This window comes from Nannospalax galili, unplaced genomic scaffold (genome assembly GCF_000622305.1).
Source record: "Nannospalax galili isolate Female #2095 unplaced genomic scaffold, S.galili_v1.0 scaffold132, whole genome shotgun sequence".
NCBI classification, from domain to species: domain Eukaryota; kingdom Metazoa; phylum Chordata; class Mammalia; order Rodentia; family Spalacidae; genus Nannospalax; species Nannospalax galili.
The window spans coordinates 3,629,212-3,650,267 of record NW_008332644.1 but is presented as its reverse complement, the minus strand read 5'-3'; the positions used below and the strand labels follow the sequence as shown (position 1 = coordinate 3,650,267).

Below are 21,056 nucleotides of genomic sequence, written 5' to 3'. Positions count from 1 at the left end.
AGGGAACTCGGAGGACTCTCAAAGATCCTTCCAATGGTAAAGAACCATGGGTCTCAATGGCTGAAGGCCTAGGAGTGAGGAAAGCTATGATATGGCTACAAAGGCGCTCACAGCAGTCAGTGATAGGAGGGCCTGAAAAACCTGTGTAACAAAAATGTCTTGACAAGCGTTCCCAACCAAACTTGTTTTTGTTTTTTATTGAGACGGGGTCTTTTTCTGTAGCCCTGCCTTAGCCTCTGTCGTGTAACAGACTTTCTGGGGAGATGCAGCACACACTCTACCCACACCAAGAAGGGAGCCTGTGACAAATCACAGCAGTGATTGCACCAGTGTTCAGCTTAGTGAACCAAGGCGTTTTACTAGGGTTACTAACAGGAATATGGTGAAGGGTTATTCACAAGGAGGAGAGATGACTCAAGAGCTGCTGCATCCTGAAGGCCACCTCCACACTACCTGCAACCCTGCACCTTTCTCAACAACCTGCAGACAGTCTGAGAATTTCTCCTTTGCAACTCTGCTGGTCAGTCTCCCTCCCCACAGTTGTTTATTCCTGTAAATCTGGGGAGGGGCCTTCCCAGCCTCCCAACCTTCTGCTTTCCCAGACAACTGACCTATTGTTTACCTTCTGATTCTCAAGGGCCTTCTCCTTCCATCCAAGAGGGAATTGTTTCAGTTTGGAGGAAACCATCATACAACAGCATCCCCAACACTGAGATTATGAGTGTGTACCACTAGCTTGTCCAAAATTTGTCTATCTCTTGGCTTAAACCCAGACAAATAAGCAAGGTAGAAGACAGGATAGGAGAAAATGGTAATCTTTATTTTTAAACACTAGTACATTTTCAGGCTGTTTTGGAAAAAAAATCATGTTACATTAGTTCAAAACTATGCATTAAAGCATATTTATTTAAATTTGAATTTTACAAACACATAATGAAAGAAATATATATCTTATAAATATCTACTCAGAACAGGAATTATGAAAAGTGTTAAAAAATAACAGGCCCAGAGCTCCATCTTTAAATATAAAATTCCCATTGACTTCATAAGAATTCCCCTTCAAGAGCCAAAAATTTCATCTCACAAAGGCCCACTCTATTCTCATTAGACACAATCAAAAGTATTAAGAGTATAAAAAAAAAATGGAAAAGTTCTGTACAAGGGAATACGGACTGCACACAGGCAGATCCCATTACCATATATGCCATTTGTGTTTTAAAAACATCTTATAAAAAAACTGCCACTTCAACAAGTGAGAGTCCTTCCCTGACGGTGGAAAATATATAAATTATCACCCACCCTCTTGGGTAACCTCCTACTGACAGGAGCTGAGGGAGAGAAGTCTCCATATGTTCCCTGAGAAGGGATCTGAGCCACAGATAGCCTACCTCTTCTCTGGCAGTAGCTTTTTCTAGTGAGTCATTCAATATTATTTCCCTTCACATAGAAAAGTTCTTTGGGATCAAAGAAAAGACTAAGGGATGACCAGATTATAGAAGTAACTAATATGTCTGTTCTGTTTGGTAACCAACTCTGGAAACCTGATTTATCACCGCTGTCAGAGATTCACACACCATGCACCTCAGTGAAACACAGGGCAACGTGGTCTCGCCACGACACAGGCTGCCCCTTCTTTCCTCTTCTGGTCTGACATGCTCGGCTGCTGCAGCAACGTACGCTGACTACTGTCTCTTCTGACACTTCTTCTGGAAAGAGCTCTTCAGAAAAGTGCGATACACGGGGTCATCCACGTACTCGTTTTTGAATCTGGAGCTCAGCACGCGCTGCCTCTTCCTCTCCCCTTGGATTATGTCTGCACCATAAAAAGTGTCTTCAAATCGCATGTCAGAGGCTGTGGACTAAAAGCAGAAGGATCTGTCACTACTACAGGACTAGATGTGGATCTGATCAGGCAGCTGAGGCCGGGGACACAGGGTAGGGGGCTTCAGCCCCAGATGCTGAACCAGCTGGGTCTCACCGACATCAGCTGGTAGAGATGTGTGGCTCCATTTAGTTCCAGTTTTTCCACCAGCCAAAGATGTCCCCCCCAAACAAAAACAAAACTAAAGCCTCTTCATTTTGAGGTGTGCTCGGTCATCTCCACTTGGCTCTTACCCAACCCAGTTTTGGTAAGTTTGACAATAGTCATCTCCAATTCACTCTGAATCTTATCTATCTTTGAGACTCTGCCCCACCCCATTTCACGGAAGCTGGTCTGGTTAATGTCATAGTTCCAGATTCTTTTATTTTTTGGTTGTTAGCCTTAGCCTTTAACGGCTATGCTATCCCTCCAGCCCTCTTTCAGGATTCTTATAGCAGCTCTGTCCCTTAACTACTGTACTGGCCACATGGAGCTTACTTTTGACGTTCCAGGCCTTCACTGTCTTATCTACTCAACTCTGGGGCTGCTGGGCCCACATTCCTGGCTTTAATACCTATGCACACTCCAAGGACATTTGCATTTCCCACTGTGGCTGGGATCTCTTGCACCAGACCTACATGCCCATTAGGCCCTTCAGATTGTCTGCCTCAGAGGCTTGAGCTTCAAATTATCTACCCCGTGAGAAACGGAATTCAAAGACTTCCCAATCCTGGTACTTCTTACATTTCCTGAATGTTGATATCATGGTCTTCTGTCCAGTCAGTTGTCGGAAAGTTAATGGTACTGTGAACTACCCCCTTTTCCCACCTTGTCCTGGACTCCTGCTCTACTTTAAAGTCCCGATCCTGTGTGCAGGCCCTCACACTTCTTTTGAACCACTGCAAAAAATGCTGCACTCCCAAATGAACCACTAGAAAATAGAAATCTCCTAGAACACTCTGACTACATGACTACAGAGGGCTACATGTACCTGTTTATAATCTTCCAAGATGATTATCTCTTTCTCTGAGCAGGCTACACTGCTCACATTCCTAGCCTCATTGCACTGGCTCAGGGTCTCATACTTCTCTTTGGAGCACACTGTTTCACTTCCATGGAAGAGTCTCTGCCATGGACAAACTAGAAATTTCTGTGAGCCCTGCACATGAATGCAGTGAAATGAAGGTGGTGGCTGAGATCAGGGACAGGGAATGTACTTTTCCATCAGGTATTTCTTAAGGTGATGGATATTAGGAATTATATAAAATTTTATATATTCCAACATGGAGTAACATGCCCAGAAATCAGTTACTACCTAGTATCTGCTTAGTAAGAGCACAGGCTATTTCTGAGATACTCAGGTGAAGCCCAAGCCCACAGTCCAATTTGATTCCTGATTCCCTACTATTTTATAACTAGAATATATTCCAAGAAAATATTCCCAATTGTTTTAAGAAAGGTGGATGACTTCTCATGACAGCAAGGTATAGCATACCCCATTGTGTCACTGAGATCAGTTCTTTTGGTTGGTGACAAAGTTCTCTTCCATTATGAAGAGAAAAACAAGGGAAAGACATAGGAAGACTGAATACTGGAAATGGCACAAGTGGGCAGCTTGTATATTTTCTGCCAGATCACAAGACAGTTATGCAGGGGAGCCAGGGTTGCCTATATACTGCCTGCTTTCACTTGGGAAGGAAACCGAGGCGTTGATAGGTAGGCTGGCGCTCTGTCACTAGGAGAAAACATTTTGTTTCCTTTGCTCTTGGGAAGCACTTCCTCTGAGTAATATTTCACTTTTTAAGTGCTAAAGTTATAAAAGGAGAAAACAAAACATCTATGAAAGTGTGGCCACTGAGGGAGAAGTCAGCCTCTTAAACACAATACTAAAGCCAGTTTATCAGGAGCTTTAGCTAATTATGCAATCATAGTTGCCATAGTTATTCTGTGAGACAGTAAAAGGTAATGGGGCCATCTGAAGAGAATGGAAAAAGACCTGCACAACCTCCAGGTGGTCTGCTGATGCCTTTGAAACTTTTTTCCCCAGCCAGCATGAATCTGAGGGAGGCAAAGCCATTAAAACATGCAGGCCCAGTGATGAGAACTGTTTATCTATCTTCTCAAACCAAAAGACTCCTTAACCATAAAATACTTTCCAACAATGAGTTTTCCAATTAGATGTGTTTCCCCAACTGGAAAAATAACTCAGTCAACCTTAGGGGCAGAGAGGTAGTCACCCACAGGAAGGAATGTAAGGTTACTGACTGAAGGGTATCACAGTCTTTGATCTAGAAACAACAGAGATGGCAAACTGGAGGTGGGGACCTGGCCTGAATTCCTGAGATTTCCTACCAGGATCAGCTCTTTGGCATAACATGCTACACTCGGTGAATGTGCATTATTTCATTGTTTTTTAAATTGGAAAATGTTCTTGAAGAAGCCAGGCATGTTGGCACATGCTTATAATCCCAGCATGTGGGAGGCGGCAGGAGGAGGTCCAGGAATTCAAGGCTATTCTTGGCTACATAGTGAATTAAAGGCCAGCTAAATTACACGAAACCCTATCTCAAAAAACTTGAAAAAAAATTGAGAATTAAAACACAACACAACCCTGAGGAACCGTGTTTGAAAATACCTGGGGAGGCACCATGGAATTGCAATCACATCTATTATTTTCATTTTTATGTGTTTGAGGTTTTATCTGCATGTAAGTGTATTATGTGTGTGCAGTGTCTGTGGAGGCCAGAAGGTGGCATCAGATCCCCCAGAACTAGAGTTACCAGTCGTTGTGAGGCCCCATGTGGGTGCTGGAAACCCAATCCAGGTCCTCTACAACAGCAGTAAGTGCTCTTAGCTACTAGGCCACCTCTCCAGCCTCTATTTAAAACACTGACATGTTATCCAAGTTTTAGGGGATTTTGTCTTTACAACAGGTACACTGACTTTTCTCTTTCTGCTGGCCATGAGGGTGTGCAGGTCCCCTAATGCCTCATTCCCCCTGGGTGAGCAGCAGTGCTGCTGCTGGGTCTCTTGATTATTTTACTTTGGAAGTCCTTCTTCTTGAGGTGCAGCTGAGGAGCTGTTAGTGCACAGGTGCTGCAAGTTCCCTGAGATCAGGGTCTCTCTCACCTGATAGGAAAAGAACTGAATATTCAACTAACCACTGAAAGGAGCTCTTGGTTTCCCGAAATAACTAAATACTCTATTGTAACTCTGTCACTGCAAGAGGACATAGAAACATGCATGGAAGAGAGGATAATTTGTTGAGAAGAAACTCCCATTCACAGATTTCAGAGATGTGATTTCAGAGATAGAATTCTAAATGAGTAAAATGGACTCATTTCATGGTATGCTAAATGTTTTCTGACATAAGAATATGAAACCTAAATTTTTTTAGGTTATTATTTTAAATTAAGTTTTTAATTACTTAAAAAATAATTTCAGTTTAGATTATCTATGGTTACTTAACTCTTAATGACGTGTACTGAGTGTCTTTAGAGTTCTTGCTGCTGGTATTCTGGCATGGTTTGCCCCTTTTATTACAAAGTGAGAGCATAAACACGGAGTAATTTTATAATACAGGACTTAACACAAGCTAAGGTAACTGGAGACATCTCTAATGCTGACACCTCTGTAATCTACTGGTGAATCTTCCTTTTAATGTGGCTTCTGCTAACAGGGGAGTGAATACCCTATTACCTCTGTATGCCCCAGTGTTTCATAGAGAGGACAATTTAATCACTATTCTTTTGTGTCAATAAATGATAACACAAAGAACTGCCATTTGATCTCATTGGAAGAAAAGCAAGCTGTGAGCACACTTGTTTTCCTACTTTGGACCAGATTTGAAGCTAGTATTCAGCAGGTTTCAACAGGGAAAAAAATCACATTGGCTTTCTTCAAAATTAACCAAAAGCCCAAGCATGTTTCTTGCTGGGCATGGGAAAGCAAAGGGAGGGGATCAGGACTTCACTGGTGAAAGTCTGCACTTACAAAACGAGCCTTCACCCTCTTGGGTAACTCTTCATCTAAGGTGTATATATCTTCTCTCTTCATTGCTATTTGAGATCCATCTTCAAACTCAACCTAATAAACATAACATGTCATGACATGTATTAAAACCAAACATGCGTTGATCATTTTTAAAGTTTTAATTAGATATGCCAATAAATAAATTAATTAATTAACTTGAAAACACTCAAGATTCTTGAACAGGACAGATTGAAATGTGAGCCACGAAATTTATATCCCTTAAAACCAGACAATGAGGGCAGATTAGATGATTTATCAGAAAAAGAGACACTGACAAATCTAGCATTAAGACAGGCTCATTTGTCAGCACCATGTCTGTTTAAGAGGCTCTGACTACATACCTGGGAGAACCTCTCCACTCTGAGGAAGGAATGAGGCTGTTTCTGATAAAGTAACTTTAAGTTCTCATAGAGCTTTAACTCTTGAAGCTTTTTATTTTTAATGACTCTTTACAGTTAGCATACAAAGTAATGGGTGTCATTATAACACTTTTATACAAACACTCTGATACATTTGGTTGTTATTTGCGTTCTCCCATTCCCGTCTTCTTTTTGCTGTCCCTTTCATCCCCCTAAATAACTTCCTTCAGCTTTTATGTACTCCATTGCCCTCTTTTTAATCCCTTCCGAGTCTTTCAGAGATATGGCCCAGGAATGGTAAAGGTGGTTCATGCATCACTTCTACTTTAAGTTCTGTAAGGCGCCTCCATCCTGACTTCCACAGTAGCTGTACCACTTTATTGGCCCCACCAGCAGCGTGTAAGAGTTTTTCTTTTCCCACATCCTCACCAGTAAGTGCTGTTCTTTGATTGATTGACAATAACCATTCTAATCAGGATGAAGTAGAATCTCAAACTGGTTTTAATATGCATTTATTTCCATGACACCTCAGATGTTGAAGATTTTTCCAAATCTATACCGGGCATTTGTACGTCTTCATTTGAGAATCATCATTTCACTTTAGTAGCACAGTTACTGACTGAAATTTATGGGTATTGTTTTTGGTGTTTAATTTTGCTGTTCTTGAGGTATTCTAGATCTTAATCCTCATCTGATGTATACGTACTTTTTATTTCATTCTGTAGGCTGTCTCTTCAGATAAGTTTCCTTTGCTGTGCAGCAACTTTTCAGTTTCACGTTAACTCCATTTGTCAATTCATGTGATTATTTCCAGTGCTACTGGAGTTCTTTTAAGAAAGTCCTTTTCTATGCCTGTATCTTCAAGAGCTTTACCTCTGTGTTCCTCCAGCAATTTCAAAGTTTCAGGTTTTACACGAAGGTCCTTGATCCATTTGGAAGTGATTTTTGTGCAGAGAGAAATGGGTCTAACTCCCTCCATCGATATGTGGATACCAATGCTTCCCAGCCTCATCTGTTGAAGACGCTGTCTTTGGTCCAATGTATGTTTTTGATACCTTTGTTGAAAATTAGATGGCTGTACATGTATGGGTTTTGGATCCTCTACTGGAGTTCATTGGCCTACATGTGTTTTTTTTGTAGATGTACTATATGGTTTTTGCTACCATGGCTCTGTGGCATAGCTTGAAATCAGGTCTTGTGATCCTTCCAGCATTGCTCCTTTGGCTGTATGAAGCATTCTGTGCTTTCACATGAATTTAAGGATTTTTTTTTTCCCTAGTTCTATGAAAAAAGTGCCTGAAATTTTGATGGGAATTGTGTTGGGTCTATAGATTTGCTTTTGGTAAAGATAGCTATTTTCACAATATTAATTCTGCCAGTTGCACATGGGAGATTATTCCATCTTCTAATATTTTGTTCAATTTCTTTCTTCAGTATTTTAAGGTCTTCGTTTTAGAGGTCTTTCACCTCTTTGGTTAGGTTTATTCCTATTTTTTTCTGAAGTTACTGTGAAGGTGAATTTTTTTTTTTTTAACTGATGCTTTTTAGTAGAGTTGTTATTGGTATACATAAAGGTTTTTACATGTTGATTTTGTGCTGTACTACTTTGCTGAAAGTATTTATCAAGCCTAACATTGTTTCTGGTGAAATATTAAGGTCTTTTAAGTATAGGATCATGTCTGCAAACACAGAATTTGACTTCTTCCTTTCCTATCTGTACTTTTCATTTCTTTCTCTTGACTTACTGGGGTAACTAATATTCCCAGAACTAAATGAATGAAAGCAGAGAGAGTAGGCAACTTTCCTTGTCTCATTATGGATTTTGAGAAAATGCTTTTCATTTTTCTGCAGTTAGTGTAATGTTGGCTATAGGTTTCTTGCATATAGCTTTTTTTAGGTTGATAATATACTCCTTCTATTCCTAATTTCTTTAGGGATTTTGGTCAAGAAGAGATGATCAACCTTATCAAAGTCCTTTTCTTTATCTACTAAAATCATGTGACTTCTGTCCTTGACTGCATATATGTGTTGTATTACATTTACTAATTTGCATATTTTGAACCAACTTTGCATCCCTGAAACCAACTTGGTTATGGTGTATGAACTGCTCTTAATGTGTTCTTAAATTAAACTTGCAACTATTTTATCATGAATTACTGTATCTGTTTACTAAGGAAATTGATCTATTGTTTTCTTTTTTGTGTATACTTATCCAATTTTGGTATCAGGAAAAATCTGGTTTTGTTATGAGAATTTGTATGATTTCTTTCCTTTATACTTTTGTGAAACGGCTGAGAATTGGTGTTTCATTGAAATTTTGGTAGAATTGGGCAATGAATTTGCCTAGTCATGGTCTCTTTTGTGAGACTCTTTATTACTGCTTCAATGGCACTGTTTAATTTTCACAGGTCATGGGTCCATGCATTTATCCTTTTCTATCAGATTTTCCAACTTTTTGGAATATAAATTTTTACAGTATTCTCTAATGGTCCTCTGGAATCTTTGGATTTCACTGATCTGTAGTAACTACCTTTTTTTTTTTAATTAAAAAAAATCTCTATGTCTTTTCTCATTAGTTTACTAGAAGTCTGTTAATCTCATTTGCCTTTCCTAAGAGGCAACTCTTTCCTTGATTGATTTTACATACTGTATTTTTAGTTTCCATTTCAATGATTTCTGCCCTGATTTTTAAATCTTAGTGTTTCCTGCCACCTGCTGGCTTTTGGATTTGTCTTGTTCTTGTTTTTCTAAGAACTTGATGCATGTGTTTAGGTTATTTGAGTTCTGATTTTTTAATAAGCTCTAATAAGCTTTTTGCTTATAACAGTATTAGTGGTATCCCTGAGGTTCTGACAAATTGTGCTAACTTTATTTGATTCTGGGAACTTTGAATTTTCTTCTGATTTCTTCTAAGACCCACTTTTCATTTGAGTGTACTGTGGGGTTGGAGAAATGGCTCCACAGCTAAGGACACTAACTGCTCAATCACAAAGAACCATTTGAATCTCAGCACCCACATCGGGTGGCTCACAACTGCCTGTAACTCTGGCTGCAAGGGATCCATTGCTCTCCTCTGGCTGCTGTGGGCACTTGCCCAGACATGTGAGCATACACTTACATAGGTACAAACATGCAGATAGGCACATGCATTACTGAAAAAAACAAACAAACCAAAAAAGCCAAGCATGAACTGTTCAGTCTTCAAGTACCTGAACTTCCTGTGGCTGATTTCTCATTTTATTCTACTATTTATCTATTGAGTCTAGAAATTATTTTTATTCTTTCATATTTATTAAGGCTTGTATTATAGTCAATATACCCTAGTTTAGAGAACGTTCCATGGACTGTTGGGAAGAATATGTATTCCTTAGCTGCGGGATTGAATATTCTGTAGATATTCTGTAGCTATCTATTAAGTCCAATTGATCTATAGTGTACTTTAATTCTGAAATTTGTTAATTTTTACTTTGGATGATCTACCCGCCTTTCAGCCCCTTTTGTGCTTTCTGAAATTAGAAGCCCTGATATTTAGTACACATATATTTACAGTTAATATATGTTTTTTACAAAGTGCTTCTTTTATTATCACGAAGTGGCTGTCTTTGGCTCTTATAATTTTGAAGTCTACTTTATCAGGAATCACAATATCTATGCCAGTTTTTCTCAGCTTCTGTTCACCTGATAGGTTTACTTCCATCCTTTGACTCTGAGTGAGTGTGGGTATCAGTGAGATGTGTTTTGGAGGCAACAGATGGTTAGGTCTTGGTTTTTACTTCAATTAGCTAGTCTGGGTCTTTTAAATGGTGAAGTGAAGACATATGCATTTACTGCTATTACTGAGGTGGGTTTGCTAATTCCATGGTTCTGCTGGCTGTTGCTCTTGCTAGTTAGACTGTCATTAGCTGGCTTCTTCCCTCCCTATATTAGGAATTTGCTGGTTTTCTATGTTGACAAGTATTCTTCCTGGCTCTTCTCTGTTCATCCATCCTTCACACAAAATTTAGTCTTTCCTTTACTTTCATGATTGAGAATTAATCCTGTTTCTGCACATAGTATTTCTTCTGGTATTTTCTGTCATGAATTACCTTAGTTTATGCTTTAAAAAAATACTTTATTATTTTTGTTTTATGTGTATGAGTGTATTGCCTGCATGTATTTAACTCCACTCAGGTCGTGCAGTGCCCATGGAGGTCAGAAGAGGGCATTGGATCCCCTGGAACTGGAGTTATGGACAGTTGTTAGCTGCCATGTGGGTGTTGGGAACTTAAAAAAAAATTTCTGGAAAAAGTCATGTTGGTTGGCCATTTTTTACTGTCAGGACTTGAAATAAATCATTTTATGCATTGCTGGCTTTTGGGGTTAGTGATGAAGGAGCTGGTATTCTTCTGATATTTGTCTTTGTAGGTTGAGTTAGTATTTTTTCACTTACAACCTTTAACACTACTTCCTTGTTTTGTATTTTTCACATCGACTGTGACATGTCACAGAGTTCTCTGGTGCTCTCTACTTGTGTCTCCAAATGCCTTGTGTTTGGAAGCCCATTTCCTTCTCTAGCTTTGAGAATTTTTTTTTTGCTATGATTCACTTGAATAAACTGCCTATATCTTTAATCTCAGCTCTGTTTTCCGCCCTGTGGATTCTTAAGATTGGTCTCCTGAACATATCTCAGAGTTGAGTGTTTTGATAATGCTCATTTTTTGCCTACATGCAACCAAACGTCATACTGCCTTAGCCGTGCCCTCTTTCACTAGTATTCATTCTTCTGCTTGGTGTTGTATGCTGATGCCCACAGCATTTTGTTCTGTTCTATCCCGTAACTGAACTGGCAGGCACATTTCCAGCATTTCTGTTTAGCTCCTTCTCCTTGTTGAATATTTCTTCCAAATTACTGACATTTTTTTTTTTTTTTTTTGTACTTTGGTAAGTTTCTTATCTAGGTCCTGAACTGAGTTTCTTACTTCATTCATCTGTTGTTTCTAGTTCTTCATGTGATCACTGGTCCTTTGTATTAGGAGGGTTCTGAAATACTTTTCGGGCATTTCGGTTATTCTGTCATCTTTGGTTTCTGATACTAATGTGTCATGAGGTTGTGAGCTGACAAGTGCTTTATTTTCTCATTCTTCTTTTTTCTTTTTTTGCTCTTGTGTTTTGTGTACCTGTCAGTATGGATGTGTCCTTGTTTTTATTTTTCCTTTATCCCCACTAGTATTTGGTGGGAGGCTGACTGCAGTTAACAGAAAAAATGATTTTTTTTTCCAGCAGTCTGTGCTAAAATGTAGTAAAAGCCACTTACGTACTATACTTGTATCCCCCGTGAGGTTCAGAAATACAGTAACTTACTACTGCACAGCCTTGATATATCTCAGCTGTTATAAAAAATGTTGTACAGGTCTTGTCTGAGAATACTGCATCAGCTGGTAAGACTGCCTGCCTGTGTTCTCCTGTGACTGCTCAATGAGCCAGTGACAAGGGCTGTGCTTCCACAGACTCTGCAGGAACTGACGGAAAATCTGAGTAAGCAGATCAAGCGGCATGTTGGCAAGTCCTCATGGCTAGCAGTCTCTGCCATCTCACCAACCCACTTTAAAAATTTTTTAGGCCAGAAAAAATCCAGTTCCTCAGCCTCAGAGTATAGCACCCCCATAGGATGCGAAAATACAATACCTTCTAAAAGGAAAATGTTCAAAACTCTTTTTTTTTCATATTAGACAGATGGCAGCAAATAATTAATGGGTTTCCAATCCTTTCAGAGACTTAATCAGACAAAGTGGATAATGCTGGCTGAGCAGAAGCCTGGACAGCGGGCACAGGTATATTCCAACACCACGCCTTTTCAAAGAAAACGCGCTTGGTGGAATAAAAGGACACCTGATGTGCTCTAGCTCTTAACCCACTTGGGATCTGTTTTGCTGAATTCTTCACTCTTACAAAAAGAAAATACACTGGTACTTATGATTCAAGGTCTACAGTGGTCCCAAGTTAAAAACAAAATCTGTGATATTTCAAAAAAAAAAATAAAGATAGGAACATGTAATTAAGCATGGTTTCTCCTTCCTCCCTCCCTCCCTCCCCCACTTCCTCCTCCCACTTCTACTGGGATCTCCCTATAGCCCCAGTTGGTCTGGAACTCACTATGTAGACCAGACTATCCTCCATCTCAGAGATCCACTTGCTTCTTCCTCCTGAGTGCTGAGGTTAAAGGTATGTGCCACCATGCCTGGTGTTCATGTTTTTCTTTTTAAAATTAAACTTAAATCCATGTAATGCTGACATAAGATACAGCTGTATTATATGGTGAAATCAGGTCTCCATCATAAAAACAACTTTGTTACTCGTCCCTGGGAGACTGAGAATAAAAACAGGGCTCTTCCTGGCCTTGTTCTGTTTACACAATGGTTTCTTTTGAATTTAGTAAGCCCAAAATGCCATTAAATTTACATTTAATAGCATAGTCAGAACTACTTGTTACTACTTTCCTTTGTGTTTTTTTTTTTAAATCATTTGATAATCTGAAGAGAAAAAGACAGTTTTACTAAAACAATGTGATTAGGGTGGCTAAGTGTGCTAATTTGTCTAGGCTTCACATCTCCAGCTCTGCAAAACTTCACTGCCAGTGAGTACTCTAGTTAGGAGAGAAATTGGATAATTTCCAACCCTTCTCTTTACCAGCTTTATATATAGTTGCTCTTTTCCTTAAAAAAAAAAAGCAAAAATTTGCTTACTGAACCTTTTTCCCCATTATTTATATAACAGGAGTCAATAAAACACACACACACACACACACACACACAGTATTTTTAGCATGGTGAGCCAGGTATTTGTTTCTATGTATTTTTATGAATGTCTTTGAGTATTCAGGGATAAAACTGAAAGACAGAAAGCACAAAGTGATCTCAAAAGGCTATTTGGCTTAATAGGAATTTTATAGTACCTGTACTCAAGAGACATTTTTAATACCCGTTGTAACTTCTTCATGGAGTCTATAAATATGCCCAGAGCTTTATGTCACTAGGCATCATAATTCAATGGGGGCTGATACACTGACTGCTAATTAGCCTGGATTTTAGCATGTTCTCATCTATGATACTTTCCATGTAGCAAATAGCTTTGCTTCATGTAACAAGCCTCACTTTTGCTCCTGTGGTTTAACATCTTGTTTTGTCTCCAATGATGCATCAATGCTTCTCCAGTAATCTCTATTTTTTTTAAATGATATATTTTTAAATAGATTTACTTTTTAGGCTTATTTTATGTATATGACAGTTTTGCCTATGGAGGCCAGAAGATGACAGGATCCCCAGGAACTGTAGTTACAGGTCGTTGTTAGCCACCATGTGGGTGCTAGGAACGAAACAGCGGTCCTCTGCAAGAACACACTGTACGCTGAACTGCTGAGCCAGCTCTCCAGTCCCCATCTCCAGTATCATCAGCCTGTTTGTGAGGTCTGCTTAACTGTGGACAGTATGATGTAATGAAGCTTTAGCCCAGACGCTATTGTACATAATGAGAACAGACATATTCAGTGGGTGGAAGCAGCCATGGCACATGTACATGATCGGAACATACATATGCAAGGGGGAAAACAGCCTGCGCCGCACATGCTATGTAAATCCTCCTCTTGCTACTCTTTTTGGAATTTCCTAGACCACAAAAAGATATTCTCCTGTTTTTCCAAACTTCATTAAACACCTTTACTTACATTGTGGTCCACCTCCTGGCACGGCATCTTGCAAGTTGCTCTTTCATTTAAGGCCCTGCCCCTTATCAGTCTATGATCACTTTCTCCACTGCAACTGGAATCTTATCATTCTTAAGCTGTTTTTCAATTTATCAGGCCTGAACCAGCTTGCTTTTTCTGTTTCTGCTGTACCATTTACTCTTGAATGTTGATTTCTGACACAGTATTATTGAAAATATATTACTTCTAATAAAAATGCTCCTTTTGGCGGCTGGAGAGATGGCTCAGTGGTTAAGAGCACTTGCTGCTCTTTGAGAGACCCGAGTTGGGTTCCTAGCTCCTATGTCTGGCATCTCACAGCCCCCTGTAACTTTAGATCCATGAGATCTGATGCCCTCTGCTGGGTTTGCAAATACCTACACACATGTAGCATATACTAACATAGATATACACAAGTACATATAAGTGACAGTAAATCTTTCTCTAAAAGTTCCCTTTGAAGCTTTCTGAGGACTATAATTTCACATGTGATTACCACATTGCTTCTCTTTTGTGAGTTTAACTTATTCTTATTTCAAGTAGAAATAGAAAACCTCTAATTTTAACCATATACTCTCTAATACTATACCATGCTGGGTTCCCTACTGAGCATGCCTATGTGATAGCTGCCCTTTTCTCTAACCAATCACTCCTTTAAAATTGAGTAGATGATAACCACCAGTTCCTTGGAACATTAGCTGTGCCAATGTGTGCAGGTTTCACCGAGATGACCAGGAAGTTATGATTCTCCAGCCAAAGAAATCAACTCAGGGGCTGATGGCTGAACAGCCACCAAAATACACAATGATAAGTAACATAATATCAGATTGGTAAATGAATGTTATCTCCCCTACAACCCTTTTTTTTTCTGTGGGATTGAAGATCAAACCCAGAGCCTTCCATAGGCAAGGCGAGTGCTATGCCACTGAGCCATACCCTCAGCCCTTCGTTCTGGCTTAAGGCAAGATGAAAGAATCCGTTAGTCTCTTTTCATATAACTGAACTGCAGGAAGACAGCCTCTCATCTAGTGGTTGAACCACACTTATAACTAACCATTCACCAAATGTTGGGTATTCCCAGAGCCCAACCAGGTAAAAAAACATTTAAGTTGAAGCCTGGGCCATTAAACACAGATGCTCTGCCTCTTATAAAATAGCAGCACCTGAACTCCTGTGGCTTTCCCATCATCAGCATTCCCATGCTGCCTCCCTCCAGCATCTCCTGTGCATTTCCTCATCACAGGGAGGGCAGCACCTACCTGGTACATGTAGGCTACATTTGATCCAAGATACTTTGCCCCATAGAGTTTACCATCAGGCCACTTGACTTGGATGACTTCTCCCTCAGCAGGAGGCCCCAACCTCCTGCAGTCTCGGCTCTGTGGAGATAACAGAGACAGGGTTTTCAAGGCAGGTAAGTTCTAAAACTTCACAGGAGATGGATTCCTGAAAATTAGAAGGGCTAATTCTCCTTGGTTTTTATGGATCGTGATCTTGCTTGGGTACTCAGGGGAAGAAATGAGGCAAAGAACTACTTAAAGATTTAGCCTATGTCATAAAGTTGCAAAGACGCTACCATAATATTAAGAGAAAAAAACCCTAGAAGCTTTACATTTGCTACTAACAAAGCACCGATCTTCCTCCTTTTGGAGGAAGAGACCAGCCAGTGATCTGTAAGATCTGACAGATTAACCCCATTTTACTGACAATGAAACTGAGCCTCCAAGGAGCACCCATGTCAGGAATTCTACAGTAGCGAAGTTGACTATGATGGTAAGTTCAAAAGACACCCAGGTGAGGGACCTCAAAGTGAGGTCAGAGCTGAGAGGGCTGGCTGAGGCATCAGGGCAAAGCCAGGGGAAACGGATGTGGCCAACAGAGCAGGTGGGTGTGTCTTCCCTAGCTTGCCATGGTCCCAGACAGGAATGGTCCTGCTGGCATATCCCATGAAATGAGCAGGTTCCTGCTGTCACAGGTATTCCTGGGTCCACAACCAGTGTCTACAGCCTTCTCACTGCTGATGTTCTGGTCCATGTCCCTACCTCTTAAGACAGCTGCACTGGATAGCTTTAGTTGTCAACTTAGCACACCTGGGTTGAGGGAGCCTCAGTTGGGGAACTGCCTCCATTGGACTGGCCTGTGGCCATGTCTGTGGGGCATCTTCTTGATTATTGAGTGATGTGGGCTGGCCCAGCTCACTATGGGTGGTACCACCCCTAGGCAGGTTGTTCTGTATTGTATAAGGAAGCAGGTTGAGCATGGGCCAGGGGAGCAAGCCAGTAAGCAGCATTCCTCCATGGCCTGTGCTTCTGCTCCTGCCTCCAGGTTCCTGTCCTGAGTTCCTACGTTGGGCTCTGTGATGAACTGTGACCCTGGAGAAACCCGTTCCTCCTTGAGTTGGTAGTGGCCAGTGTTTTGTCACAGCAATGGAAACAGACTAGAGCAACAACCTAGAGCAAGCTCCCAGGGTTCGTTTTCAAGTCCCTCTCTGCCAGGAGGACATGGATAAATACTTTCACAGTGGAGATACCCTGACATTTGACTATGTTGAGGATGTCAAGGGAATGTTAATATGAAGGCACTGAATTCTCGATTTTGTTTGTTTGTTCCCACACTTGGCAGTTCATAACTGGGATTTTACTGATGAGGTCACTCTGACTGAGGGAAATGTACCCTTGATGAAGCTGCTAATGTAGCCTGGGCATGTTCTGTGGTTTAAATGTAAGGCACACACAGGATCTATTTGGTTGTTTATACCTAGAAACACTTAATTTATTTTTTTATTACTAATGGAAAGTCTGCCTTATAAAGGAGTGATCATTTCATCATGTTAGCACTACACATGAACAAACCAACTGTTCAGTGTTCAGAATGGAAATTATGCTGCCCTTAGACTTTAAAGCCACAGGCAAATAACTCTAGGCTCAGAGGCTCCAGAGAACTGACAGTCTACATCCAATATAGTCAAATGGAAATGAGAGTATGCTCAGCCTTCATAATATCTGACTCAGGTCACGCAGAAGACACACATTCTGCAAATGCCCATGGCGCCATCATCTCACTTTCCCTTTCCACCCAGAGAGGTATGTGCTACTATGAACACTGATGGTAGCTTTGAGGACATACTTAATGTGTGTGTTTAGTCTGTTAGGACAGTCAGTCCATCAGCTGGAAGAATCCTCTGAGCTGAGTGACTTTGGTGCTGTGGGTGGTGACTCCACTTTGGTTGTGGTTTTGGTTCCTCATGGCTTCTATCAGGAGGATTAGGAAAGGCTTAATTTTATTGTTGGGTTCCAAAAGTGAATCTATTTCTTAAACCATGTGCTGAGGCCAAAGAGCAAACCCACAAAGATTCTGTGGGAAACTTCCACTTGTGAGGCACCTAGTTTCCTAGTATGTTAAACATTTGGCCCTACCATACTAGGCAGAGAGAAAAATGGTGGGCATTTCTTTTGAATTAGGGGCATTAGAAAAACACGCTGAGGCATTAACAGTGTTGTGAACCAAGGCCACATGGTGATTTCTGGCTTAGGCCAGTTTCTTTCTCTTTGAAACCATCCTATAGGAACAGAATATGCACTGCACTCTGCTCTTTCAGGGCAGAGCCTGTAGCTTCCAGTATCATCTGCTTTATATAAGCTAGATTCCTTTTATATATTATATATCACATAAGCTAGTTCACTTTTAGGAGACCTGTTTGCCCAGCTACAAATCACAGTACAATTATCTGCTTTATTAACAATAAAAGTGACTGTTTCAATCCCCACATCCTCTATCTTTTCTCTCTTACTTTTTGTGGGCTGGGATGTAAAGTTGTATTTATTCTTGATATCCCAAGAGGGACAAGCCTAGGCCTCCAGGAGTGCAGGGAGGGCCTATGTTCCCAATCTATGACTATCCCAATCTCCCAAGTGGAAAGTCAAGACATTCCTCGTAACTTAGATCCTGACACAATATCAAATAATCCCGTCTTGCAATTAGGTTAACATAACACTGAGATGAAGATACAGTCATAAAATTGTAACCTAGGTAAGTCTAAAGTACATGAGCAATTTATCATAAAATAAAGCTTTGTAAAGTGAATATATATGAAACTTAAATGATAAATAGTTCTCTCTCTCTCTCTCTCTCTCTCTCTCTCGTGTGTGTGTGTGTGTGTGTGTGTGTGTGTGTGTGTGTGTGTACACATGTAGAGGCCAGAGGCCAATGCTGGATGTCTTCCTCGATCACTCTCCATGTGATCTTTTTTTACAGGGTCTTTTAGTTGCCCTGGAGCTCACTAACTCCGCTACACTGGCTAGCCAGTGAGCACCAGGAATTCTTGTCTTTGCACCTCTGGTGCTGGGATTACAGGCATGTGCTACCACATCCAGCTTTTTACATGGGTGCTGGAGACACAAACTCAGGCTCTCATGCAAAAGGCAGCAAGCACTTTACTGAGCCACCTCCTCAGCCCAAGAAATTCTGAAAAGTGAAATGTCTGAGAAACAATTTTATATAACTTTTACAATTGTAGTAGTCCAGGCTTGGATGTAATTTTACAGAAGCAGTGTGTCTGCTATAGTGGCACAAGAACCACAGGACTACAGCAAAGTCCTACTGAGCATGTACATACACTTGCTCTTCAGTTCTAGAATGCCTAAGAAGAACCCCAAGTCACATGGTTCCCATCACAGGATCACACTGACAAGACATTCTGTGGTGATCATTCCCCAGACACAGCCCTGCGTGAGGAGGAAGACAGTCCATTCAAGATTTTGTTCTCTACAAACTAAACTCCATCACTTGCAGGCCTTGTATATTTCTGAGACCTTTTAGTTTTAAAAGAAACCCGTTTTTCCCAAATGAAATCTTAGAAACCCAATCTATAAATCAAATCAGATTTCCACTCTGGAGTGATTATGGGCTTCAAACTGACAAACTTCCTCCTTAAATTAAGTATCTGTGAGGGCCCGACCCCTCAGAGACACAGGGCTTAGTGTAAGAGGCTTCCAAGTATGTGTTAGAGTGCTCTTGGTTTGCCTCTCACATGGGCGGTGAGCAGCAATGCCTCCTAGTGTCTCCTATCCACTAGATGGGCAGAAAGTTGGTATTGAATTAGTGATTGTGACAGTTTGGAGGCTAACCAGCAACTTCAGCTTGGAAATAAGCAGGGAAACCTAAAGAGCAAACCTTTCAACTGACAGCAACCCAGAGGCGTCTGTTGCTTTATGTCCCAAGCAGTCAAAACATCTTCAGGAAACAAAGTGTGAGGCACCCGATGAAATGGCCCCGATTTATGTTGAAAACTGCACGTTATAGGAAAGGTCCTTTTCATTTCTTACTGCAAGCTATGTTAAATCTATTTGGCTAAGTACTTTGGGAGTAAATATTGAATTCTATACTAATTAAAATGATATATAAATCAAAATATAACAACTTCTAGTTAAATAACCTGGCAAAGAGTTTGAGGAGACAGCCACTCTCTCTGAAAATAATACCTGGTTATGAATGAGTAGTCACAGAACAATTTTCTTATTATGTAGTTTTGATTATTTTGTTGTTAGGTTGTTGTATTTTTGTTGTTGTATAGTTTTGCTGTTAGGTAGCTGGATGATTATCTTTGTGGTTGATAGAAGTTAAATTAGGTAGAAATTGATTCTTAGGAAGTTATTAGGCATCTGAAATGTTCAGTGCCAAGTTACTGTTTATATTTTATAAAATATAAACAATTTTATATTACTTTTTAAAAATATATTTTATTTACTATTTTTATTTTATGTGTATGCATGTATTGCCTGCATGTAGGTAAGTGCACCCATGTTGTACAATGCCTACGGAGGTCAGAAGAGGCTGTTGGATCCCCTGGGATTGGAGTTAGGGACAGTTGTTACCTGCCATGTGGGTGCTAGGATTCGAACCTGGGTCTTCTGCAAGAACAACCAGTGTTCTTAATCGCTGAGCCATCTCTCCAGCCCCCAATTTTATATTACTTTTATATTGCTGTTTACACCCTATGAGGTCATTTGCCTTTGCCTGACATAAACAGATGATGTCACTTGTTTTACTGTCTCCAGGGATGTGTAAAACGACCCAATCCCATCACAGGCATGTTCACAGGGACACTGGTGTCTGGAGCTGCCATTAGGCTTGTAGCTAATGGACTAAAAATATGTGAAAATGAAAGACAGAAACAATAATCCCAGTTAAGACCAGATTTACGACTATGATCATTTACTTTAAAGACTGAGCTGAGCTATTAACTCAGAATATGTCACATCACATTGTATTCAAAGTCAGGAGAAACTAAGGAGAAAGTCCAACTGCCAGTCTAATTTGAATGTGGAAGGACTGTGGTCTTAGAACTCTTACTGACACTCTTCAAAAGGACCCTTAGAAGCTTCCATTCTTGACTACTGTCTTAGCTGTGTCCTCTTCCCTGTGCCTATCACTATTTCTAATGCAAGTATACCACCAAGCAGGCTACCACACCTATCAGTCCAGCTGTACCAAATAAGGATATGGAAATGGACTCCCAGTAGTTAACTGACATCTAGTTTGGAGCCTCTGACAGTCTCCCTTGGGGAAAATGCCTAAGTGACCTGGAACAAAATGGATGTCAGCAGTTGCTGCTAGTGTTCTGAGAGGTCATCACTTGCTCATTACTGCACTCGGGCAGGATTAAACAGACTGACTGACAGTCATGTAATAACTGTGCTGGCTATCTGTCATGTGCTTGGCTGCCCACCATCTGAAATTCCTTTTCCTAGCAGAGTCTCAGTGAGAGGCAAAGCTGGCCAGCTATGACAGATGCCAAGATATGCTACATGCTGTTCCCCAGCTTCCTTGGGAGCAGAGAAAGGAACAGGAGCCTGGCTAGCTGATTGTACCTGCCCAGGATTTGTAAGCAGTGATCAGGTCCACATAGAAACAGAAGATAAAGTGCTCCAGGAAGGCAGATGGGACAACAGTATTTATGACAATGGCAGAGTCAGGGCCAGATGTGACCATACTTGGGTAGAAGGCCCTGACCTTCATGCACTGGCTCTGTGGCTTGGTACTGCCCATGGTCACAGATAAGCAGTCTCCATTTTAGATTTTGATGCTT

At 40.6% G+C, this 21,056-nt stretch overlaps 1 protein-coding gene across 4 annotated transcripts in view; it reads right to left on the bottom strand.

Annotated features, from left to right (window-relative positions):
- Positions 1 to 835: 835 nt before the first annotated feature.
- Kdm4c (lysine demethylase 4C) overlaps positions 836 to 21,056 on the bottom strand; it is a 304,347-nt gene continuing 284,126 nt past the window's right edge. For all 4 annotated transcript variants that reach the window (XM_008827556.3, XM_008827554.3, XM_008827555.3 and 1 more), the window contains 3 exons: positions 15,229 to 15,348; positions 5,855 to 5,947; positions 836 to 1,859 (listed from right to left, as the gene is read on the bottom strand). In XM_008827556.3, the coding sequence (XP_008825778.1) occupies positions 1,683 to 1,859; positions 5,855 to 5,947; positions 15,229 to 15,348 (390 nt within the window). In that variant the 3' untranslated portion in view covers positions 836 to 1,682. The remainder of the gene's footprint in view (positions 1,860 to 5,854; positions 5,948 to 15,228; positions 15,349 to 21,056) is intronic.